The 25,869-nt window shown below is 37.6% G+C and overlaps 1 protein-coding gene across 2 annotated transcripts in view; it reads left to right on the top strand.

The window, feature by feature from the left end:
- Positions 1-25,869, top strand: part of NSD1 (nuclear receptor binding SET domain protein 1) — a 132,805-nt gene that overhangs the window by 60,570 nt on the left and 46,366 nt on the right. For both annotated transcript variants that reach the window (XM_034656669.1, XM_034656670.1), the window contains 6 exons: positions 2,012-2,184; positions 4,387-6,958; positions 18,147-18,271; positions 20,834-21,104; positions 22,327-22,436; positions 24,372-24,447. In XM_034656669.1, coding sequence (XP_034512560.1) covers positions 2,012-2,184; positions 4,387-6,958; positions 18,147-18,271; positions 20,834-21,104; positions 22,327-22,436; positions 24,372-24,447 — 3,327 coding nt within the window. The remainder of the gene's footprint in view (positions 1-2,011; positions 2,185-4,386; positions 6,959-18,146; positions 18,272-20,833; positions 21,105-22,326; positions 22,437-24,371; positions 24,448-25,869) is intronic.

Genomic DNA, 25,869 nt, shown 5'->3' with positions numbered 1-25,869 from the left:
GCTCGATTCCAGGATTTGAGATCACGACCTGAGCTGAAATCAGGAGTCGATGGCTTAAATGACTGAGCCATCCAGGTGCCCCAATGATCTCTATTTTTTAACGTTATTTTAAAAAAGTGAATGTTTGGTTAAGCGGTCTACTTTTGGTTTTGGCTCAGATCGTGAGATCAAGTCCCATGTCGGGCAGTCCCAGCATGGAGTCTGCTTACAAAATTCTCTCTGCCTTTCCCTCTGCCCTTCCTTCCATTCTCGCTCTGCTCTGTCTCTCTCCTTCTCTCTCTCTCATAAGTAAGTAAATCTTTAAAAAAAGAAAATAAAAAGTGAATGTTTGTTATTGCAGTTACCTTGTTCTTTTACCATAATCTGTTTGTGTATCTCTTACTCACCAGGCAGTAAGTTTCTTTTTTGCCCTCTTTATAGTGCTGGCACATCATAAGTGTTCAGGCCGTGTTGATTGAATTTACTTATTTATGGGAGAATTATGTACTTCTCAAGTTGACCTTCTGAACTTCTCTATAGGTACATATATATCTTACCAATTTTAATCCCCCTCTAGAGGTGGTTTCTATGGAAGGATTTAATTTAGTAGGTCGAGACTAAGGAGTTAAGTTTTTTCATAAGACTTGTTTTTGAAATGGACTAAAAATCAAAATCCAACCAGGTTGTAATTACTAAGGTGTATTTTTATGGAAAGTAGCCATTTCAACTAAAGTTTATGAGAGCTCATAGGTACTCCTCATTCTTTGGTTGTATAGTTTTGAAATTAGCATTTGTTAAGAAGCTGCCTTTGAAATTTACTTGATATTTTGGCTACTCTTCCAATTACTGTGGAGACTGAGTTTTGCAAGTATTTACAGCTCTTTATACTTATTCTAATGTTGAGTTTATACATCTCCCCTCCCCTTTCTTTTCTTTATTTTCCTTTCCTTTCCTTCTTTCTTTTTCTATTCTGAAGGAAGTAGACTTTTCCTGTTTTTTTATTCAGAGATATTTGGATTTTTTTTTTTTGAATGGTCATTAAGGGCATTAGATGTGAATTACTATATAAGTGAAGTTTTATATTAGATGATTTCCTTTTCTAAATAGAGGTAAATTATTCCATGTTTAAAAAAAACATTATTATATGTTGTGTAGTCCTGATATTTCTTTTGTGACATTTTTTACTGATACGAAAAATGCCGATATGTAAATTTGATTATAATCTTTTCTGGACAAGATCTGTATTGTTTTTATTTTTGATAATTGTATGCTTAGAACTTTGACAACTAAGAAACTATAGAATAACTGGATTTCTTTTTGTTTTTATTGCTCTTGGGATTTCCTTTTTTTTTAATTTCTGTATTTTGAAATATTAGGTTCTGCTTTCTCTGTAAAGTCAATGTTTCACTCTGAATTTGCCCTCTCTGAAGTTATTCTACTTACCATGTGTATAAAAGGGGGATTGTGCTACTTATTTTGTAGAGTTGGTTGTTGTGAAGACTAAGACTCCACGCAGAGCAGTCAATGTGAGCGAGTGCCTGGTCCGTAGTTGCCATTCCATAAATGTTAGGGCGTCATACATGGGAAGGTGTTGAAGCATTGTTTTCCTCCCTTATATTTTAGCATAGTGTTTTAAAGTTTGTTTGGTGGTTGGTTCTTACTGATTATTGTATTTGTGGTGTTGTGGCTTACATGCTCTTTGCATTTTCTGGTAATAACTGTATAAGACTTTATAGACTGAGGATAAAAGGAAGTTAGTTGATTGTTATATTAATTTGTTCTATGAGTGACTCATCAATCTAACTGGTTTGGAATATATAGCACCCAACCAAACCACTGAAGTTCTTTTATAAACTCTTATGCATTTTCTTGCCACATGAATTGAATATTTAAAAATTTCCCCTCTCTGACCTCTTCTTCTTCTTCTTCTTTTTTTAAGTAGAGATTTCTTTGGCAGTAGTGGTAGGCTGTTCTCTTGAAGATGAACAGCCATCATTTTAAAATAATCACACTGGTTCTTATTTTTATCTAGTTTCAAACCGGAGGCCCTATCGACAGTACTACGTGGAGGCTTTTGGGGACCCTTCAGAGAGAGCCTGGGTGGCTGGAAAAGCAATCGTCATGTTCGAAGGCAGACATCAATTTGAAGAGCTACCTGTTCTTAGGAGAAGAGGGAAGCAAAAAGAAAAAGGATATAGGCACAAGGTAAAAAAATAAAGCCTCTCTAGTTATCTTCTTTGGGGTGGGCAGGGAGGAGGCAAGGAAGAAGTCTTATATTTTTAAAATATAAGTTATTCCCTTGGTAGTAGGATATTTGTGAGAAAATAGATGAAAGCAGTGTCTTTCCTGGGATGATATAGGGCTAGCTTTCCATACATTTATACTGAATTTTTGAGAAATGATTTCAGATAACTTTTGCCATGTCACTTAGATGTGACAGTATAAAATGACATGACCAGTCTTCTTTGGTCATGTCTTTTGTAAGAAGAAAATGATCATCTGAAATGAAATATTTTACTTCTCACTCTCTGGATTAATTATTTCTCTTAAAAATGAGAAAGATAAAACTGTAAACGTTGTTTGTTGTCTTGGGTTTTTGTTTGTTTTTACTTTAATCATCTGGTACTCATCACAGACAAGTGCACTCCTTAATCCCTATCATCTGTTTTCACCCATCCTCCTTCTGGTAACCACCAGTTTGTTCTCTGTAGTTTAAAGAGTCTGTTTCTTTGCTTGTCTTTCTCTTTTCCCCTTTGCTCTTTCGCGTCTTAAATTACACATGAATAAAATCATGCAGGATTTGTCTTTCTCTGACTGACTTATTTCACTTAGCACTGTACTCTCTAGCTCTATCCAAGTTGCTGGAAATGGTGGTGTTTGGTTTTTGTATGTGGTTGGCAGTACTTAAAATTGCAGTTTCAAGCCCAGTTATGTTTTAATAAAGAATATTGTGTTTTTGTTCCATTTGCTTGATGTTTTGTCTTAAAGTTGGGTGAGTAAAATTTTGGTTTATTTCTTTTAATACTCCTTTGTAGTCAGTTCTAGAAGGTGAAATAGTTCCTATTAGATTGGTGTTTCATGCTTCTCTGTGTATAAATACTTCATAATCATTTTTAGGATAAGTTAGAGTCAGTATGCGGTTTCTGCTGTTTTTTAGTTGAATTCTCTGAGGATTAGTGTCTTCATCTCTAAAAGTAGTATAATAACATGTGCCTTGTAGAAGTCAGGAGAATTAGAAATAATTCTAAATATTTAATATGTCGTAAGTTTGATGCCCTAAAACAACTAGTATATGCTATTGTTATGATGAAGGAGACTTAACTGCATCAGTTCTAATACTTTGGGTGGTTGGTGGTAGGGCGGTGTTAAGAGCTTTTGTGTCAAGCCTTTAGTTATGTAGCATAATCAACCCCCTTTTCGAAGGAGTTCAGTAGGGCTTTCAGATTCTGGAAAGTTGTTTTACTCTTGTCACAGTTATAAGAATTAGTGTGCGTTTGTGTGAAAAATAAATTAGATGGTCAGCCCATTGCTTTATAAGAGGAGGCTACCTTTCCAGTGACCTGAATTTTTACATGCTCAGTGGAACATCCCTTTTACAAGTATTAACTTATAGTTAGCTAATAGTTAGAACCTTGACTAATAACTATTGTATGAAGCCAAGGAGGGAAATAAGAGTTTGAAAAATTAGTTATATTTCACAGAGCATCATTGTCTCCCTCTGTGAGGAATCAAGAAAGGCACATATGTAATACCCAAGGTGTTTTGGTGTCTCTGGACAGCGTGACTCAGCCCAGGAGACTGCTTGGTTATAATCCAGATTTTACATAACATGTATAGAATAACCAGATACATCACCAGAAATAAAGGGGCCTAGGGATAACCAGAGGTTCAAATTTAGGGTCTCCTAAGGTGGATCTGACCTCATTTCTCCTGTCCTCATTTTTCCATGTTCATCTTCCTTAGCCTTTTGCTTTCTCTTACACAACTGAGCAAGTGCTTGGTCTTCATAAGTCAGGAAGAAAATAAATCCTTATTTTAATGTGTGGAGGGGTAAATAGGAAGGGTCTGATTATTCCTTGATTTAGTAATGTAATGTTGATTAGTAATGTGATCCTAGTTATGGTCTACTCTTTTGTCTTTATAAAGGAGGGAGAGCAGAGGATATATGGGATTAATCTTTCCTCTAATGATAGATCTCAGTGGTAGAAGTGGTTTGGAGGAATCCCCCATCGTTTAGGCTCTGGGTGAAAGATGGGTGCTAACCACGTGGTTAGTACCATACAAGTACGTTGAAGAAGTTACAAGGCTTGGAAAAGCTGCTTATTTGAGAGGTTTTTACTGATAACCTCCCTATTCCCTTTTGTATTTTTTTGATAAGTGATAATCTTTTTCTCCTTTAATTTTAAGGTTCCTCAGAAAATTTTGAGTAAATGGGAAGCCAGTGTTGGTCTTGCTGAACAGTATGATGTTCCCAAAGGGTCAAAGAACCGAAGATGTGTCACCAGTTCAGTCAAGTTGGACAGTGAGGAGGATATGCCATTTGAGGACTGTACAAATGATCCTGAATCAGAGCATGACCTGTTACTTAATGGCTGCTTGAAATCTCTGGCTTTTGACTCTGAACATTCTGCCGATGAGAAGGAAAAGCCTTGTGCTAAGTCTCGAGCCAGAAAGAGTTCTGATAATCCAAAAAGGACTAGTATGAAAAAGGGCCACATGCAATTTGAAGCACATAAGGAAGATCGAAGGGGAAAGATTCCAGAGAACCTTGGCCTAAACTTTATTTCTGGGGATGTATCTGATAAGCAAGCCTCTAATGAACTTTCCAGGATAGCCAACAGTCTCACAGGGTCCAACACTGCCCCAGGAAGTTTCCTGTTTTCTTCTTGTGCAAAAAACACAGCAAAGAAAGAATTTGAGACTTCAAATTGTGACTCTTTACTGGGCTTGTCTGAGGGTGCCTTGATCTCTAAACGTTCTGGGGAGAAGAAGAAACTCCAACGAGGTTTGGTGTGTAGTTCAAAAATGCAGCTCTGTTATATTGGAGCAGGTGATGAAGAAAAGCGAAGTGATTCCATTAGTATCTGTACCACTTCTGATGATGGAAGCAGTGATCTGGATCCCATAGATCACAGTTCAGAGTCTGATAACAGTGTCCTTGAAATTACAGATGCTTTTGATAGAACAGAGAACATGTTATCTGTGCAGAAAAATGAAAAGGTAAAATATACTAGGTATCCTGCCACAAACACTAAGGTAAAAGCAAAGCAGAAGTCCCTCATTACCAACTCCCATACAGACAACTTAATGGATTGTACTAAGGGAGCAGAGCCTGGAACTGAGACATCTCAGGTTAATCTCTCTGATCTTAAGGTATCTACTGTTGTTCGCAAACCCCAGTCAGATTTTAGAAATGATGGTTTCTCTCCAAAATTCAACACACCATCAAGCATTTCCAGTGAGAACTCACTAATAAAAGGTGGGGCTACAAATCAAGCTCTATTACATTCAAAAAGCAAACAGCCCAAGATCCGAAGTATAAAGTGCAAACATAAAGAAAATCCAGTTGTAGTGGAACCTCCAGTTACAAATGAGGACTGCAGTTTGAAATGCTGCTCTTCTGATACCAAAGGCTCTCCTTTGGCCAGCATTTCCAAAAGTGGGAAAGTGGATGGGCTAAAACTACTGAGCAACATGCATGAGAAAACCAGGGATTCAAATGACATAGAAACAGCCGTGGTGAAACATGTTCTGTCAGAGTTGAAGGAACTCTCTTATAGATCCTTAAGTGAGGATGTGAGTGACTCTGGAACATCAAAGCCATCAAAACCATTACTTTTTTCTCCTGCCTCTGGTCAGAATCATATACCTATTGAACCAGATTACAAATTCAGTACATTGTTAATGATGTTAAAAGATATGCATGATAGTAAGACCAAGGAGCAACGGTTAATGACTGCTCAGAACTTGGTCTCTTATCGGAGTCCCGGTCTTGGGGACTGTTCTACGAGTAGTCCTGTAGGTGCATCTAAGGTCTTGGTTTCAGGAAGCTCCACTCACAGTTCAGAAAAAAGTGGAGATGGCACTCAGAACCCAGTCCGTCCTAGCCCTAGTGGGGGTGACTCTGCAGTGTCTGGAGAGTTGTCTGTATCTGTACCTGGCTTAGTATCTGACAGAAGAGACGTCCCTGCTTCTAGTAAAAGTCGTTCAAACTGTGTTACTAGGCGCAACTGTGGTCGATCAAAACCATCATCTAAATTGCGAGACAGTTTTTCAGCCCAGATGGGAAAGAACACATTGAACCGTAAAGCCTTAAAGACAGAGCGCAAAAGAAAACTCAACCGACTTCCAGCTGTAACTCTTGAGGCCGCACTGCAGGGAGACAGAGCAAGTGGGGGTTCAGAGAATGGCTCCTCAAGAAGTGGGCTAGAAGACCCTGGTAAAGAGGCACCCCTTCAGTTAATGGGCCATTTAACAAGTGAAGACAGTGCCCATTTTTCCAGTGTTCATTTTGATAACAAAGTCAACCAGTCTGACTCTGATAAAATTCCTGAGAAAGGCCCTCCTTTTGAAAACAGAAAGGGCCCAGAGGTGGATACCGAAATGAACAGTGAGAATGATGAACCCAGTGGTGTAAATCAGGCGGTGCCTAAAAAGCGGTGGCAGCGTTTAAACCAAAGGCGCACTAAACCTCGTAAGCGCACTAACAGATTTAGAGAGAAAGAAAACTCTGAGGGTGCTTTTGGGGTTTTGCTTCCAGCTGACCCCATAAAGAAGGGGGATGAGTTCCCAGAGCATAGACCGCCTCCTTCAACAAACATACTAGAGGGTACGCTGGTAGATCCAAATCATGCCAGCCGCTTAGATTCAGTTGGACCACGGTTGAACATTTGTGATAAATCCAGTGTGAGCATTGAAAAGATGGAAAAAGAGCCGGGAATTCCCAGTTTGACACCGCAGCCTGAGCTCCCTGAACCAGGTAAGGACACCTGACGATAAGGATTAGAGAAGTGGTGTTAATGTTACCCTTATGAAGTTGGTCTGTTTTGATGGAAGGGCTAAGTGTAAATTGGGAGGAAAGTATCACTTGAAGGGAGAGCTTTATGTACAAGGTCTGAATTTTGAGGGCCAGGTTTCCATTTACTTTCCAGAAATTATGTTTTACAAGAAGGTCTCTCTCCTTTTTATTTATTTGAGATAGAGTGAGAGAGCACAGGAGGGGGGTCAGAGGGAGAAGGAGAAGCAGACTCCCCACTGAGCAGAGAGCCTGATGTGGTGCTCAATCCCAGGACCCTGGGATCATGACCTGAGCCGAAGGCAGATGCTTAACGACTGAGCCACCCAGGCGCCCCATAAATGTACCTCTGTAAAAGTTTAAACTATACAGTGTTACTGTTTACACATTGTTGTACAATAGATGTCTAGAACCTTTTCATCTTGCATGTCTGAAACTATACTCAATTGAACAACAGTTCTGTTTCCTGCTTCCCCACCCCCTGGAAACCACCATTCTCTTTCCGTTTTTATGAGTTGGATTCCTTGAGATATCTCATGTAAATGGAATCATGTACTATTTGTCTTTTTGAGATTGGATTATTTCACTTAGCATAATGTCCTCAAGGCTCATCCATGTTTTAGCATATGAGACGATTTCTGTCTTTCTTGAAGCTGAATAATAGTCCATTGTATGTACATACCATATTTTTTTTTATTCATCTATCAGCAAACATTTAGGATTGGACATTTAAGTTGCTTCTATCTTGGCTATTATGAATAACACTGCATTGAACGTGGGTGTGCAAATATCTCTTTGAGATCACATTTTCTTTTCTTTTAGATGAATGCCAGAATTGGAATGGGTCATTATAATTCTATTTTTAGTACTTTGAGGAAACTTCCTGCTGTTTTCCATAGTGGCTGCACCATTTTGTAATCCTACCAAGAGTGCATTTAGTGTTTCAGTTTCCTCACATCCTCACCAGCACTTGTTATTTTATTTTATTTTTTTACAGTGGCCATCCTAACAGGTGGTAGCTCATTGTGGTTTTGATTTGCATTTCCCCAATGATCAGTGATGTTGAGGATCTTTTCATATGCTTATTAGCTTTTGTATATCTTTTAGTATATCTTTGAAGAAATATCTCTCGAGGTACTTTGACCATTTTTGGAATTGGGTTGTTTTGTTACTGAATTGTAGGATTCCTCCCTCCCTTCCTTTCTTTTTTCTTTCTTCTTTATTCCCCTTTTTGATATATGGTTTGCAGATATTTTCTTTCATTTTGTAGGTTGTCTTTTCACTATGTTAATTGTTTCCTTTGCTGTGCAGAAGATTTTAAGCTTGATGCAGTCCAGTTTGTCTTATTTTTGCTTTTATTATCTGTGCTTTTGGTATCCTATCAAGTAAATCATTGCTCATTTTAGTCATGAATCAAATCTTTTCCCTTGTTTTCTTCTGGAGTGTTACAGTTTCAGATCTTAGATTTAGGCATCTGATCCATTTTGAGTTAATTTTTGTATATGATGTAAGATAAGGACCAGTCTTTCGTTTGCATGTGGATATCCACTTTTCCCAGCACCATTTATTGATGAGACCATCCTTTCCCCATTGTGTAGTCTTAGCATACTGGTCAAGGATAATTTGACCATACTCGAGTTTATTTCTGTGTTCTTCATTTTGTTCCATTGACCTATATGTCTGTCATTATGGCAATATCATATTGGAATGTAGCTTTATAATATATTTTGAAGAAAGGATGTATTTGTTCTTTGCCGAGATTGTTTTTGGCTATTTGGTGTCCATTAAGATTCCATGTGAATTTTAGGATTTTTTTTTTCCTGGTTCTGCAAAAAATGCCACTGGGAGTTTGGTAGGAAGTACCTGGCTGTCTCAGTTTGTAGAACATGTGACTTTTGATCTCAAGGTCATGAGTTCAAGCTGCATGTTGGGCCTAGAGCTTACTTAAAAAAAAAAAAAAAAGTGTTGAGGGACACCTGAGTGGTTCAGTGGGTGGTTAAGCGTCTGACTCTTGGTTTTGGCTCAGGTTATGATCTCATGGGTTTGTGAGATGGAGCACTCATTGAGATGCAGCACAGCCGGAGTCTGCGTCAAGATTCCCTCCTCCTGCCACACACCCCCCCCCCCCCCCCCCCCCCCCCCCTTGTGTTCATGCGCATTCTCTCTCTCAAATCTTTAAAAAAAACTGTTGAATTTTGTCAAGGCCTTTTCTGCATCAGTTGAGATAGTCATGTGATTTTCTTCATTTTGGTAACATTTGTATTACATTTATTTTTATTTTTATTTTTTTTTAAAGATTTTATTTATTTATTTGACAGAGATAGAGACAGCCAGCGAGAGAGGGAACACAAGCAGGGGGAGTGGGAGAGGAAGAAGCAGGCTCATAACAGAGGAGCCCGATGTGGGGCTCGATCCCATAACGCCGGGATCACGCCCTGAGCCGAAGGCAGACGCTTAACCGCTGTGCCACCCAGGCGCCCCGACATTTATTTTTTTATATGTTGAAGCATCTTTCCATCCATCCCAGGGGTGAATCCCACTTGCTCATGGTGTATGATCCTTTTAGTGTGTGGCTGTTGAATTCAGTTTGCTAATATTTGTTGAGGATTTTTGCAGCAATGTTTATAAGGAATATTGGTTTACATTTTTTTTTGTAAGTATATTTGTCTGTCTTTGGTTTCAGAGTAATGCTCATCTCATAAAATGAGTTTGGAAATGTTCTCTCCTCCTCAGTTTTTTGGAAGAATTTGACAAGGTTTGGCATTCTTTTTAGATGCTTGGTAGATTTCTCCAATGAAGCCGTCTCATCCTGGGCTTTTCTCATTTGGGAGGTTTTTGATGACTGGTTTAATCTCCTTACTAATTCAAATTTTGTATTTCTTCATGACTCAGTCTTGGTAGATGGTTATCTTCTAGGTTATCCAGTTTGTTGGCATGCAGTTGTTCATAGTAGTTGCTTATAATTCTTTCGCTTCTGTGGTATCAGTTGAAATGACTCTAATTTCTGGTTTTAGTTATTTGTGTCTTTTTTTTCCTTGGTTAATGTAGCTAAGCCAGAAGTCAAAAGTTGCATGCTTAACCACCTGAGCCACCCTAGGCACTCCTGGAGATTTATTTTGACCCTTTGATGAGGGCCAAGTTTCCCTGTTTATTTGTGTACTTGATTTTTTCCCCCCTGAGTTTTATGCATTTGAATAACAACCACTTCTAGTATTTAGGGATTGGCTTCAGACGTGGAAGGGCTTTCACCAGTCACCTCAGCTGGATATTCTGGGGATCTCTGGATCCTTTTTTGGAGGGTGGGCTTCTTTGGAGTTGTACGGCTAATTTCCTGATTAGGGAATTCTGTGCATTTCTTTTTCAGGGGCTTGTAATCTTGCTCCCTCTAGTGTTTTTCTGCAGTACTGAAGGTTTTTGTGTTACTGCAACAATCTTTCTCACTGTTTTCATAATCAGTGGCTCCCAGGTATGCAAAGAGGACTGGCTCCCCATTTGCTCTCAAAAACAAGCAAGACAGGTTCTAGTCCCTTGGGCAGTTCTCCAGAAATCCAGATTGCCAAATGCTGGCTCCACTCTTTAACCTTTTTTTGTAGAAAGATGCATAAGTTTAGTACCTTCTGATGTCACCAAGCTGTGCTGGCCTTTGACTACCTCATTCCAGGCCATCTGGTTCCTCAGCATGCTGCCCATTCTCTGCCTTGTTTTCAGCAGTCCTCAGGAATCCAAACTGTGGGTTCTGTTAATGGTCCCAGTCGTCTTAGTCTGGTCTCTTGGGCAGCCCTGTGAAAAGCTGGTATGTTGGAAACAAGCTCCCCATCCCCAAATCCCCCCTTCCCCCCATCCTTGAGGGGAGCTTATCTGTGCCTGCATTGGGAGTGGCAATCTCAGATAAAGTGAATTGGCTCTTTTTAAAGCCATTTCCGATGCAGTAGTTCTTGTCTTTGAACTTCCCTGGGGGTACTGCAACTTCCTAACTGGTTTCTAGAGTACTCAAAAAGGTATTTTGGTGCGTCTGCTGTTACTTTGGTGTCCCTGTGAGTGAAATTGTGTAGGGGCTCCCATTCTGCCATCTTGCTGTTGGCATTCTTTCTTCATGTCTTTCTTTTTTTTTTTTTTTTTAAGATTTTATTTTCAGATAGCGCACATGCGTGCAAAAGCGGGGGCGGGGGGGGTGGTGGGCAGAGGGAGAGAGGGACTCCAAGGAGAACTTGGGCTGAGTGCAGAGCCCAGCGCCAGGCTCCATCCCACAACCCTGAGATCACAACCTGAGCCGAAACTAAGAGCTGGACACTTAACTGTGCCACCCAGGCCATCCCTATTTCATGTCTTTTTAATGGCAAATAATACTCCATTGTATGAACAAACCATATTTTAGTCTTTCATCAACTGATAGACATTTGGGTTTTTTCCACTTTTTGGCCTTAATGAATAATGGTATTATCTGAACATTGTGTGCAGTGTTTTGTGTGGCTGTATTTTCATTTCTACTGTTTACATATTTAGGAGCAGAATTGCTGGGTCATTTGGTAATTATATATATATATATATATATATATAAAACTTTTGAAGAACTCCCAGAATGTTTGCCAAAGGTGTTTTGCCATTTTATGTTCATGTTAGCAATATAGGAGGGTTCCAGTTTCTCTACCTCTTTACTCACACCTGTTTGGAATAGCTGTCCTAGTCAGTGTCATGTGGTATTTCATTATTGTGCATTGATTTTCATTTCCCTGAAGGCTGTTGAGATTAAGCATCTTTTTTTTTTTTTTAAGATTTTATTTATTTATTTGTCAGAGAGAGCACAAGCGGGTAGAGCAACAGGCAGAGGGAGAAGCAGCAGGCTCCCCGCAGAGCAAGGAGCCCTGTGGGGGACTCGATTTCAGGGGGACCCTGGGATCATGACCAGGGCTGAAGGCAGACGCTTAATCAGCTAAGGCACTCGGGCAACCCTAAGCATCTCTTCATGTATTTAGTGGTCTCATGTAAATCTTTTGCAGAAACATCTGTCTGGATCCTTTGTCTGTTTTTTAACTGGGCTATTTGTCTTTTTATTATTTAATTGTAAGAATTCTTTACATGGTGTAAATTTAAGTATTATTGGATATGATTCACAAATATTCCATTTAGTGGGTTAACCATTTCCATTTTTGATTATATATTTTGAAGCACAAGTGTTTTTAATTTGGATGAAGTCTAGTTTGTGTTTTCCTTGGTTGCTTGTGCTTTTGGTGTCATGTCTGAGTAACCGTTGCCTAATCCAGTTGTCTCAGCACCATTTATGTTAAAAAGCATATTATTTTCCCATTGAATGGTGTTGGGATCTTAGCTGAAAATCATTTGACCATAAATGCGATGATTTATTTCTGGGCCCTCAACTCCTTTCTTTTGATACGTGTGTCTTGTCTTTATGTCAGTACCACAAAGTCTTAATTACCCTATCTTTACAGTAGTTAATTATTATAGTTTTGAAATTGGAAAGTATTAATCCTCCACCTTTGTTCAAGATTGTTTGGCTTTTCTGGGGCTTTCGCATTTCCATTTTAATTTTAGGACCAGTGTGTTAATTGCTGCAGGGTTGTACTGGATCTGTATGTCAGTTTTGGCAGTGTTGGCCATTGTTAACAATATTGAGTTTTCTAAATTATACACAAGGGATGGCTTTCCATTAATTTAGTTGTGTTTCATTTATTTCAATGATGTTTTGTAGTTTTCTGTGTATAAGTCTTATGCTACTTTTATTTACTTTGTTCCTAAGTATTTTATTGTTTTTAAAAAATTTTGGTTTTGGCGCTATTATAAACGAAGTAGTTTTCTTAATGTCATTCTTAGGTTGCTTATTGCAAGTATACAGAAATATAGTTGATATTTGTGTGTTGTTTTTGCATGTTGCAACCTTGCTGAACCCATTTTTTTTTAGTTCTGATTGTTTTATTGTGAATTCCTTAGGATGATGATCATGTCATCAACTAATATAGTTTTGCTTCATCCTTTCTAATCTGGATGCCTTTTTTTTTTTGCCTAATTGCCCTAGCTAAAGCCTCCAGTGCAGTGTTAAACATAAGTGGAGTAAACAGGCATTTTTGTCTTGTTCCTGGTCTTGGGCGAAAGCATCCAGACTTATATTAACTGTGATGTTAGCTATGACTTTGAGAGATGGCCTTTCAGGTTGAGAAAGTTCCCTTACATACTTCATTTGTTAGATGGTTTTCCTATGTCTGTTGAGATGATCATTCCTTTTTGCTCCCTTTATTCCGTTAACATTATGCATTAATTACATGGATTGATTTTCTTATGGGAGCTGCAAATCTACAGGAGGACCAGTCACCACTTCTCAAGGACTTAGTCTCCCTCCTGCTCCCCTTCTGTTTTGTGCCAGAGCACCTTTCCTTGTGGTCTTCTGTAGGTTTGGACATGGCGTACTTTTGCTTCATTGTGATAGAGTCCTTTGGGGCATTAGTTGTTTCTCTTTTAAATTTCTGCCTCTTACACTTTAGCAGGATCACAAAAAAGCCCTCAGGACAAAATCCATTTCAATACTATATTTATTTCTCTGGGTTATTACTTTGTTAGTTTTTGGTTTGTAGTTCTTCACAGTCTTATCAGTGCTTTGCTGACAAATTTTTAGAACACTTTATACAGCATTTTGTTTGTTTTAAAAGGAGGTTGAACTCAGTAACTTAACTATTACTATGAAGAGATGTTTGGATTTTTGCCCTTTTTACCCCTCTTCCTTTAACTTTTTGCCTCTGAGATTTCAGATCTAGGAAAGTAGATGTACGACAAAGGCTAATAATGTGTAGTGAGGAGTGATGTTGCTGTTAGTACTGTAGTCCTTTAGGAAAATTCACCATTTTGATGAAAAAAAGAAAACTTTGTAATTTGGTCTTGAAAAGACTTAACTTTTTAAAAAAATGAACTTTATTCAATAAAGTTGAATATAGTCAACTTTATATACCATAAGGTTCACATGTTTTAAGTGCATAAGGAAGTGATTTTTAGTAAATTTGTTGAGTTGTGTAACCATCCCCATGAATCAGTTTTAGAACATTTCTTCTACCCAGTAAGATTTTTCTATCCCATTTATGGTTAGTTTGTACTCCCAGCCCAGCAACCACTAATCCACCACTACCCCCACTCCCATTTGCCTTTTTGGACATTTCATATTAATGGAATCATACAATATGTGACCTTTTGTCTTGCTCTTTTCATTTAGCATAATGTTTCTGGTTTTGTGGTTCATCCATATTGTAGCATATATCAATATTTTGTTTTTTATTGCTGAGTAGTATTCCTGGGCACAAGTATACCACATTTTATGTATCTGTTCTTCAGTTGGTAAACATTTGGGACTGATTTAACTTTTTGGATATTTTATTATTTTAGGTGGTTTATATACACACTCTGTAGTCTAAAAAGATACTGCTAAACTTTCCTGTATGTGTAATTCATATCCATATTTTACAACAGGTTCTGGCTCTGTGCTAGGAATTGATGTGTATTTGCCAAGAAATTTGGTGATGGTTATATTTTGGCCCCTGCTCTGTTTCATATTTGCTTTGTGCCACGTATTGAGGTTTGCACGATTTACTCATCTCTCTGTTAGCTTTTGTAATTTTCTGCCTTTTAATACTGAAGGACTAAAACTTAGTGTGAGAACTTATTCTGTGAGAGAAGTGAACCCAAAGACAGAATGAGGGACAGTAGTTTCAGGAGGAAAGAGAGGGGACAGATTAGCCCATGGAACCTTCGAAGAAGACAGAACATAACCTGTCTAGGACTGAGATATAATTAATGTGGGGAGGTAGTGATGGATGGGGGACTGTGGGGGGGGGTAGGATAAGGGATCTGATGATGTGATAGCATAGGGATTTGTTTTAGTAAAAAGAACCCAGTGGTTTTGGAGCGTGGAGAGATTTTGGTTGGAATCATGGCCTTGCAACTTAAGTAATGGACTAACTTGAGTGGGCTTAGGCAAGGCACTTTCCTCTTTGAGCTTCAGTTACTTTTTTTTTTTTTTAAGACTATTTTTTTAAGTAATCCCTACACCCAGTATGGGGATCAGACTTAGAACCCTGAGATCAAGAGTCTCACTCTACTGACTGAGCCAGCCAGGCACCTCTCAGTTACATTTTTTATAAAATGGTGATGTCATCACTTACCTTGAAGTGAAGATTAGAAATTCATGAATGTTAAATGGCTGAACTGTGACTTGCCTGCACATAGTAATCCCGTGTTATTCCCTGTCATTTTTTGGGTCTTAATTGTGTTTAAAAATGTCTTTGGTGTTTGAAAATTTGGATGCTATCTGATGGGAATATATTAAAGGCGTAATCTATTTGCCTCAGAGCATAAAGTTATTACCTATTAACTGTCACAGCATATGCACAGATGCATTTACTTATTTCAAGATGTATTTTGTCTTTTCTCCAAGAGAGATTTTTTAAACATTATTATTTGAGGGGAACATTTTAAGTAATTGTTTGGCTTATGGTTTTAACTTCTTCTGAAATACTTGCTTTGGGAAGAACTCACAGGTTTATTGTCTAAAACTGAGAGGTTTGGAAAATTGCGTTGGTTGAAAGGTTTAACAAGCCCCATAATTATATTGGGAGCTCTGTATGTATATAATTTTGATAACAATTTCAGCCTCTGCCCTTAACTTTCTATTTTTCTATTAATACTTTTATTTTTTTAGAGCAGTTTTAGGTTTCTAGCAAAATTGAGAAGGCACAGAGATTTTCTATATACCCTTTCCACATACATGCACAACCTTACTATCAACATCCCCCCTGGAGTGGTACATTTGTTAAAATTGATGAATCTACATTGACACATTATAATCACCCAAAGTCCACAGTTTACCTTAGGGTTCATTCTTGGTGTTGTACATTCTTTGGGTTTGAACAAATACATAGTAACATGATTATGGTATCATACAGAGTATTTTCACTGCGGTAAAAATCCTCTGTGTTCTGCTTATCTGTCCCTCTCTCCATCCCATGTGCTTCCCCCCCCACCCCATCCCCTGGTAACCACTTTTTATGGTCTTCATAGTTTTTTCTTTTCCAGAATGTATGTATGTAATCATATAGTATGTATATAGCCTTTTCACATTGGCTTTTTTACTTGGTAATATGCATTTAGTGTCCTCCATATCTTTTTCATGGCTTGATACCTCATCTCTTTTTAGTGCTGAATAATGTTCTATTGTCTGTACATACCACAGTTTATTTATCCATTCACCTTTGTCGTGGTTGCTTCTAAGTTTTGATAATTATGAATAAAGCTGCTTTAAAAATCCGTGTGCAGGTTTTTGGGTGAATATAAGTTTTCCACTCCTTTTATATTAGATATAAATAAACTAAGTGGTATATTACTACTATTTACTACTATGAAATTACAGTAGTTAGAATTAGAAAAAAAATTATTTTTCATATCTCATACTAACAGAGTTTTATGGCTTTTTTCCATATGTGCTATCTAAGGAGTAAAAGTCTTTTCCAAGTTTACTGTGCCTGTGATCTGACCTTTTCCTTTTGGTCTCAACTTTTGCATTTCTTTGATTGAAAGAACACCAGTAGTCCTCATTCAGCTGAGGCAGAAATAGTTTCCTCTGAGGTCATTGTGTCATGAAAACCTCTTGTCTCATGAGTAGACTGTATCCTACATTTGGTATGCATTAGCTTTAGCTCCCAAAGACCTTACAAAATGACTATAGCTTGTTAAACTGGGACAGAGTTTTATTGGGAAATTATAATAGATACTTGTTTTACCATTAATTCAAAGAAAAATGGTATGATACTTTGAAATTTTGACCATAAAACATGGCAATTTTTTTTCCCTAAAAGGTACCCCAAACTCTGTTTATTTTTGTCTTATTTTCTGTCTTTGGCAAACATGCCACATACTTTTTATGTCAGTGAGTTAATGGTATACATGTAATTAATTATATTTTTTAATGATTCTATTTAGAAATATTCCTCAGTTTTCTAATGTGAAACTCACATCACAATCATGATATGAAATGTGTGTAAAGTGCTTTTGAAATTCACATGGTAGTACTGATTAGGTAAATATTCTGTCAGAACTATCTGTCTAGTGGGGCGCCTGGGTGGCACAGCGGTTAAGCGTCTGCCTTCGGGCTCAGGGCGTGATCCCGGCGTTATGGGATCGAGCCCCACGTCAGGCTCCTCTGCTGTGAGCTTGCTTCTTCCTCTCCCACTCCCCCTGCTGTGTTCCCTCTCTCGCTGGCTGTCTCTATCTCTGTCGANGAAAAAAAAAAAAAAAATTTTAAAAAAAAAAAAAAAAAAAAAAAGAACTATCTGTCTAGTATTCTGCATAATCCAGAGAGATGTTATTAAAATAACTTATGGTATATTTTTTGAATTTGCTTGATTTAGGCTTTGTTTTATTTTATTAAAGATTTTATTTATTAGGGGTGCCTGGATGGCTCAGTCGTTAAGCGTCTGCCTTTGTCTCAGGGCGTGATCCTGGTGGTCTGGGATCGAGTCCCACATCAGGCTCCTCTCCTAGGAGCCTGCTTCTTCCTCTCCCACTCACCCTGCTTGTGTTCCCTCTCTCTCTGGCTGTCTCTCTTTGTCAAATACATAAATAAAATCTTTAAAAAAAAAAAGATTTTATTTATTAGAGAGAGAATGGGAGACCACGTGGCAGGGGGTAGGCAGAGGGAGAGGGAGAAGCAGACTCCTCCCTGAGCAGGGACCCCGACACGGGGCTTGATCCCAGGACGTTACACAGGGCTTGATCCCAGGACGTTGGGATCGTGACCTAGGCCGAAGGCAGATGCTTAACTGAGCCACCCAAGTGCCCCTAGACTATATTTTAATGTTAGCTGTATCTGTCACTATGGGACACTAGGCAGTTTCAGTTTAATCTTTTTTTTTTTTAATTTTTAAATCTTTTCCTTAACTTCAGATGGGCTGTGTACATGTGTGTAGAGCAACAAAAGTCTCTTCCCTCTCAACTTCTGCATATGATAAACCATAGGAAATCACTTCTAGCCTCTTGGAACTTAAGCAGTGTTTTTGAGGGTTTCCCATCTCTGTATCTTTGAGAGTGCAGAGATGGTTTCATGAAAGCAGTGGGCTTTCCTCTAACTTTGGTTAATACGAACTTGTTTCTCTTCTTTTAGCTGTGCGGTCAGAGAAGAAACGCCTTAGGAAGCCAAGCAAGTGGCTTCTGGAATATACAGAAGAATATGATCAGATATTTGCTCCTAAGAAAAAACAAAAGAAGGTGCAGGAACAGGTACACAAGGTATGTTTCAACATTTCAATAGTCTTTTTCATCGGTACTTTTAGGATTTTGCAGTTTTGCCTTCAATATCATGTTTTGTCTGCATGAGACAATAATTTCCTTAACTGGGATCTTGCTTTTTCCATTTTTTACCTCCAGCTTTTGGTACTACTTAGAGTACACACGAAATGTATAAATGACACTATGCACTGTGTGTAACATGTATGTGTATAAATTTTTTTCTCCCTTTGCTTTCAGATAGTAATGATTTAAGAATATTATGACAAAATATTTATTAAAATTGTAGAATATAAAATATGGTAGATCATAATTTTTTATTTTTTTTAAGATATATTTATTTGAGAGAGTATGGAGGGGAGGGCCAGAAGGAGAGGGAAAGAGAATCTGAAGCAGACTCTGTGCTGAATACGGAGCCCCATGTGGGGCTTGATCTCATGTCCCCGAGATCATGACCTGAGCCAAAACCAAGATTAGAGGCTCAACTGACTGTGCCACTGAGGCACCCCAGGATTGTAATTTTTTAAACAAATATTATTGATACCTTATTTGCCCTATTTTTGAATTCAATTGGTTTTTGTTTTGTTTTGTTTTGTTTTGTTTTTTGTTTTGTTTTTTGAATTTTTATTTAAGTAATCTCTACATCCAACCTGGGGCTCATACTCATGACCCTGAGATTAAGAGTTACACGCACTCCCAACTGAGCCAGCCAGGCACAGGCACCCCTTAATTCAATTTTTTTAAGCTCAGTTACTTTAAAGTAAATTAGAGACATTTTACCTTCTATTCCTAAATAATATGCACCTCTAAAAAAGAGAACATTTTCTTTCATAAATGATTTAACTTTACTGCATCTTATAAGATCAGTTTATCTAATAACAGCAAATCCACATTCAGATTTCCTCACTTGTCCTCTAACCTTTACATTTGATTTATTCATTCTAGGATTACACATTATATCTGGTTGTTACATTTCTTAAATTTCTTTAAATCCAGAACAGTCCCCCTTTTTTCATTACCCTATCTATTGAAGTAATGAGACTAATACCTTTACAGTATCCCCCTTCTAGATTTGTATGACTGCTTCTTCATATGTTTCACTAAACTCATTCTCTATCTTCCTTGTTATGTGGAAATTATAACTAACAATTTGATGGATTCAAGTTAAACAGTTTTAGCTAGATTAAATTAAAAGTGCTACTGTGTCATGTTTTGCATGGCATTAGAAGTTGTCCACAGTCCTGACTGATTTCCTTTCTTTTAAGTCCTTTTGCTCTCTTTGATCAAGAAGCAAAATGTCGGGTTCCTGGGTGGCTCAGTTGGTTGATTGTCTGACTCTTGGTTTCAGCTCAGTCATGATCTCAGGATCCTGGCATCAAGTCCATACATCCAGGCTCCACGCTCAGCAGGAAGTCTACTTTTCTGCCTCCCTTCCTCTCCCCTGCTTGCAGGCTCTCTCTGTCTCAAAAATAATCAAAACAAAACAAAATAAAATAAACAAAATCTTTAAATAAAACAATGAAGCAGTATGTGTGTAATTACTTTGACTTCAAAAGAATATCCTCTTCTCTATCCACCATTTCCCTGATGGTTTTTAAAAATATCAGTTGAAGAATCCCTGCCTTTATCAATAATTTCATTAGGGATTATGAAATGAAACCTTTCAGATTTTATTATTTCTTCTACTTGCATTAGCTGGTGAGCTCTCTCATTAACTGAACACTTTATTGTCTTGATATACGTGAAAGGGTGCATAAATGCTTATTTCTTTCCTAACTTAACATGGGAATTTATTATTAGCTGCTTTATTGATGGCATATTACAAAATCTTTTTGTGGGTGGGGAGGATTATCACTATAGCCTTAATGAATTTTTATAGCTTTAGTGTATCTCAGCTGCATTTTTTCCTTTTTTAAAAATTTATAGTAAAATATATATAACAAAAGTTATAATTTAGGTATACAGTTCTGTGTGATTAAATACATTCACATTGTTGTGAACCATCAACACCGTCCATCATCTCCAAAACTTTTTCATGTTCCCAAACTAAAACTCTGTACCTATTAAAAAATAACTTCCCACTTTACTCTCCCCTCAGCCTGGCAACCACCATTCTATTTATTTTCTTTATCTCCTCCTCCTCCTCCTCTTTTTTTTTTGGCAGGGGAGAGTGAGAGAGCGCGCACGCATGCACGCATGTGGGGTGGAGGAAGGGCAGAGGGCAAGAATCTTAAGCAGGCTCTAATTGTAGCACAGAGCCCAGTGCGGGGCTCAGTCTCATGACCCTGAGATCATGGTCAGATGCGTAACTGACTGAGCCACCCAGGCTCCTCCATTCTGTTTTCTGTCTCTCTGAATTTTACTGTTCTAGGTAAACCTCATATATGTAGAATCATACAGTATTTGTCCTTTAGTGTATGGCTTATTTTACTTAGCGTCATATCTCCAAGGTTCATCCATGTTGTAGCATGTGTCAGAATATCTTTTCTAAGTGCATTATTCTTTTTGACTCTGAAATTATAGCAACTTTGGTCTATGGATTCTACTTTTATTTTTTGCCATTAGGTAAGTTCCCGCTGTGAAGAGGAAAGCCTTTTAGCCCGATGTCGATCTAGTGCTCAGAACAAGCAGGTGGATGAGAATTCTTTGATTTCAACCAAAGAAGAGCCTCCAGTTCTTGAAAGGGAGGCTCCATTTTTGGAAGGGCCCTTGGCTCAGTCAGAACTTGGAGGTGGACATGCTGAGTTGCCACAGCTGACCTTGTCTGTGCCTGTGGCTCCGGAAGTCTCTCCACGGCCTGCCCTTGAGTCTGAGGAATTGCTAGTTAAAACACCAGGTAAGATGGGGATGGGGTCTCAGAATATAAGTAGATAACGATTTTAGCATTTTGTGATGAGAAGCCAATAGTGAATCCTGTACATTAAACTACCCACTTTTGTCCTGGGAAATCCTGAAAGTGCTGGCTAATTGGATATAGTAAATGACCACGAATTGGTGGTACACTGTCCAGAAGACATGTTTTAAAAACAACTCTCCTTACTCCACTGTTACTCTTTATGATTGCTGATAAACCACAGTGTGAGTCAACACTCAGGATAGCAGGGTTTGGGGATGTGTAGTACACACTAATAAACACATGAAACTTATGCTTCAGATATTGGCTCTATCAATTCTTGTGTTACTTAGGAAGTTGTTTAACCTCTGAACCTGTTTCTCCTTTTATAAAATGGACGTCATAATGTAGTTTACCTGATACATTGTAAGTAGTTAAGTGTAAATATTCCCTTGAAGTTAATTACCGATTGCTTTTCACTTTATCATTCTTTATATACATGTCACCTGGTGTGAGTTGAATCTAAATATACTGTCTCTAATTTACCTTCTGATTCTTGAATATTGTAGTCACCCAAGGAAAATTTTGGATGTAATTTTTTTTTATATTCCCAACAATAGCTTGTAATGGTACTCCTTTTATTTAAAAAAATAAAGTACCCCAGTTGTGCTTATTAATCAAGTAAGACAGAATCAAAAAGACTTTAAAAATAGTAAAGATAGTTTTTATTTCATAATTTAGCATGTACCGAACTCTGTTATTAGGCTCTTCTATATGATTCTTAAGGACAGTCCTACAAAGTAAATGTGTTTTTTGTTTGTTTAGGAGCAGAACAAAAATTCCTGGTCCTGTTATGCCCAGCATTCAGGCTCTACTCCACCTCACTTCTCCTTTTGTGCTTACTACCAATTAATTGTTACAAAGATGGTTCTGCCCTTTTGATTTCTTCCTTAGTCCTTTTATGATATATATACATACGCAGACATAAGAACATTTTCACATTTGTGTCTGTATTGAGAATTGTTTTCCTGTTTTTTTTAAATGTTAACTAGTATTTTAGAATAAATAAATACACTCCTATCCTGTCCCTCCCCAGAAGTTGATAAGGAAAACATAAAACATATGGTGACTCATTTTTCTGTGGCATATGAGTTGTGTTTTGTTTTTTTTTTAAGTTTGTGCCCAATTTCTAAATCATCTAATGAAAAGATAACATGCATTTCAGGAAATTATGAAAGTAAACGTCAGAGAAAACCAACTAAGAAACTTCTTGAATCCAATGATTTAGACCCTGGATTTATGCCCAAGAAAGGGGACCTTGGCCTTTCTAAAAAGGTATGTTATTTTAGTCAGTTCTAAAATACAATTAAACCGTATGGAAATATGGGATTTTAAAAACAAATCTTTTATTAATATTTAGCAACACTGTTGCACACATACATAGAAATTACAAAATGGCAGAGTACATTTGTCTGGTCTAAGAGATCCTATATTGAGAAGCTGTTTTGCATTTGTATGGACATGAGTATCAGTTGGTTTTAGATTTTCCTTTCAAATGAAAATGAAAAGAGCTTTTAAGGTTGAGTAAAGTGTGTGTTTGTTGTCATTTCTTTTCTGGGATTAAAGCCTCTTACCTGCTTTCTACTTCACTTCTGTCTCTAGGAACCACTAACCTACTCTTATCCCATTGTCTTGTTTGCATAACACCTCAGGAAAGACTCAGCTTAGTTACAAAGCAGGCAGAAACATTTGAAGTTAAGTTTTTGAGTGTGCAAACATGGTTTTTATTGGCCAAGAAGACATCATTAAATAGTGGATGGAAATAGGAGGTTATTTTCCTGGATATTAATTTTTAGGAAACATCCTATTGCCCATATGTGTGAGGAATAACTCAGAGTAAGTGTTAGAAATTCAGTAGTTAAGGTGCACAGGTTTCCTCTTAAATTTTCTTTCTTTAGGGGGGAAAATACAGATTATAATCAAATCAAAAATAGAGTTTTGAGACTTCTTTCACTAGCTATAACGGCATTTATCATTTCATTCTATATTGAGGATCCTAGGTTTTGTTTTTATCAGAGTTATTCACCCATCTGGATTAGCATGTAAATGTAAAACTCAATTTATTTGTGTTTTTGTACCTCATTTTAAAGCCTGCATTATATCCTTTAATTCTTTTATTTCTTTTCAAAGTCCATTTCCTAAGACATGTCCTAGTAAGGCTATGATAGTTTCCTTCTGTAGTACTTTCTCTCCTGGCTTTGTCAGATCTTAGCCACTTGTAAGCCACTTGTGATAAATTTAGTAGTATTATACAAGGTGAATTATTAAGGCTGTTGCATTACTGCTACAGGTGAGGTAATGACAGATTTTAAAGAAAATCAGAATTTAGGCCAGTTTAGTGATTGATTTTTTTTTTACCTGTTTTATTGAGATACAATTGACATGCATAAGCTAGTGATTTGATTAACGTATATAGTGAGCATTTGGAAATTCACTGCTGTATTTTAGCGTGTTTTGACCTCAGAATTTAGGGACTTTACAGCAAGAATAGCATCTGTTATGTTGACTTTTTGTGGCCACTAAATTTTGTTTTACAGTCCTGCTGAAGGATATTTTTATTGTAGAAGACATTTTCCGGGACTGGAACTAACTCATACAAACATTAGTAGGGGAATAAAATGTGTAGAAAATTATTCTTGATATCGGAGTGTTTTGATTTTTAGTGTTGTTTTCATTTATATTAATCTACAGCCAATTAAATCAGAAAGGCATTCCATGATTCAGAGCTTTCTGGTGTATGTGCTGCTGAAGTGAGCACTGATTCAAAGCTTTTTAATATTTAGAATTCATCAAGTAAATAAACCTTTGTAAAATCTAATGGCTGTAAGTGCAGTTTTAAAAAGATAGATTTTAAATGCAGGCTGGTATGGAATAGAACTGAGATGGTGCGTCTATGGGAATATACCCTTTCTCTTTGTCTGCCACTTCAGTCAGAGCACCATTCTGTATCTGCTTCATATAATGGGGGTCTCTGGTTAACCCCCCACCCCAAAGAAGTGTGTGTTTGTATGAGTCTTTTAGAGCTGTGTTTTTTGTTATTTTGATGTTTTTCCATGTAGTTTCTGTTCAACCCATTATTATTAATGCTGTTCATTTAATTGTCAGAGACCGAATTTCTGTATCTGTGATAATAGTTCAGCTTTTGGCGCATAATATAAAGGATTTATTTTCTGTTCCTCTGTAAATCTGTTGCATTTTGTTTATTTGTAGTGTTATGAAGCTGGCCACTTGGAGAATGACATTAATGAATCACGTAATGCATCTCATTCTAAAGAGTATGGTGGAGGTGGGTATTTTTGAGATTTAAAAATATGTAATGCAAAATAACAAGCACCTTGTCAACTAACTAGAAAAGTTGTTTCATATGTGAGCAACAGCAGTGAGGTTGCAACTTTCAGACTTGTTTGCCTAAGGGGCACCTGGCTGGCTCAGTTGGAAGAGCAATGAGACTGTTGATCTCAGGGTCATGAGTTTGAGCCCCACAGTGGGTGTAGAGATTACTTAAAAATAAATAAATAAACTTAAAAAGAAAAAGAAAAACTTGTTTGTCCAAAATACGCTTCCTAACAAGGTGCATGACACTAGAAAATTGGATGGTCATTTTCAGCTTTTTGCTGAAATTAGTTACATGAAATTAAAATTACATTAGAGTAAGGAAGCGTTAGGAACAACAAAAAATCTACTTAATTTTCTTATTAGATGATTCTCTTAACTGTAATCGTTACTTTCTTGGCTTTGATTCAGTTTTTATTCTATAGGACAGAAAATGTGGAATTTGAGTTGAGAGGGAAATTACAAGTCACTTAAGCCTATTTTTCACAAATAGTCTTACTTTCTTTTGTCACATCTGTGATCTTTGGTGAGTGAGCATATGCTTGAAAAAGAGAGCTTACATTTTGAGTGTGGTCCATGTTGTTGCTTCTTCTAAGGGCTTGGAAATCTTTTATTTTTTATATTATATATATATTTTTTGAAGTTTATCTTATTTTTTATTTATTTAAAGATTTTATTTATTTATTTGACAGAGAGAGACAGCCAGTGAGAGAGGGAACACAAGCAGGGGGAGTGGGAGAGGAAGAAGCAGGCTCCCAGCAGAGCAGGGAGCCCATTGCGGGGCTCGATCCCAGAACCCTGGGATCACGCCCTGAGCCGAAGGCAGACACTTAACAACTGAGCCATCCAGGCGCCCCTGAAGTTTATCTTATTTTTTAGAGAGAGTGTGAGCAGGGAGGGGCAGAGGGAGAAGGGGAGAGAAAAATCCTAAGTCGGTTCTACCTTCTGCACAGAGCCCAACCCAGGGCTCGATTCCATGATCCTGAGATCATGACCTGAGCTGAAATCAAGAGTCAGATATTTAACTGACTGAGCCACCCAGGTACCTGGGCTTGGAAATCTTTCAGATTGCATTTGAATCTGACTCCTGAAAGTTATACATGGTGATCTTGGTTCTGCCTGTAGGAGGAACGGGCAGGCCTTCATTCAGTAACAGGTAATATCGTAGTTTGAGCATTTCCTCTACCAGATCCTTTGTTTGTTCAGTCCATTCATTGCTTTAGGACTGTTAGCTTGTAAAGCATTACACAGAGTTAGTATACTATCCATATTATCCCTGTTCTGTAGAAAAACATGAAGATGAAAGAGGTGGCAGGGTTGAATTAAATCCAGACCTGAGCCAATTCATTGCCACGCTACCATCTTGTTATCCACC

Source organism: Ailuropoda melanoleuca, chromosome 3, assembly GCF_002007445.2.
Source record: "Ailuropoda melanoleuca isolate Jingjing chromosome 3, ASM200744v2, whole genome shotgun sequence".
In the NCBI taxonomy this organism is placed as follows: domain Eukaryota; kingdom Metazoa; phylum Chordata; class Mammalia; order Carnivora; family Ursidae; genus Ailuropoda; species Ailuropoda melanoleuca.
The sequence above is the reverse complement of the archived record's forward strand: the minus strand, read 5'-3'. Positions and strand labels throughout refer to the sequence as shown.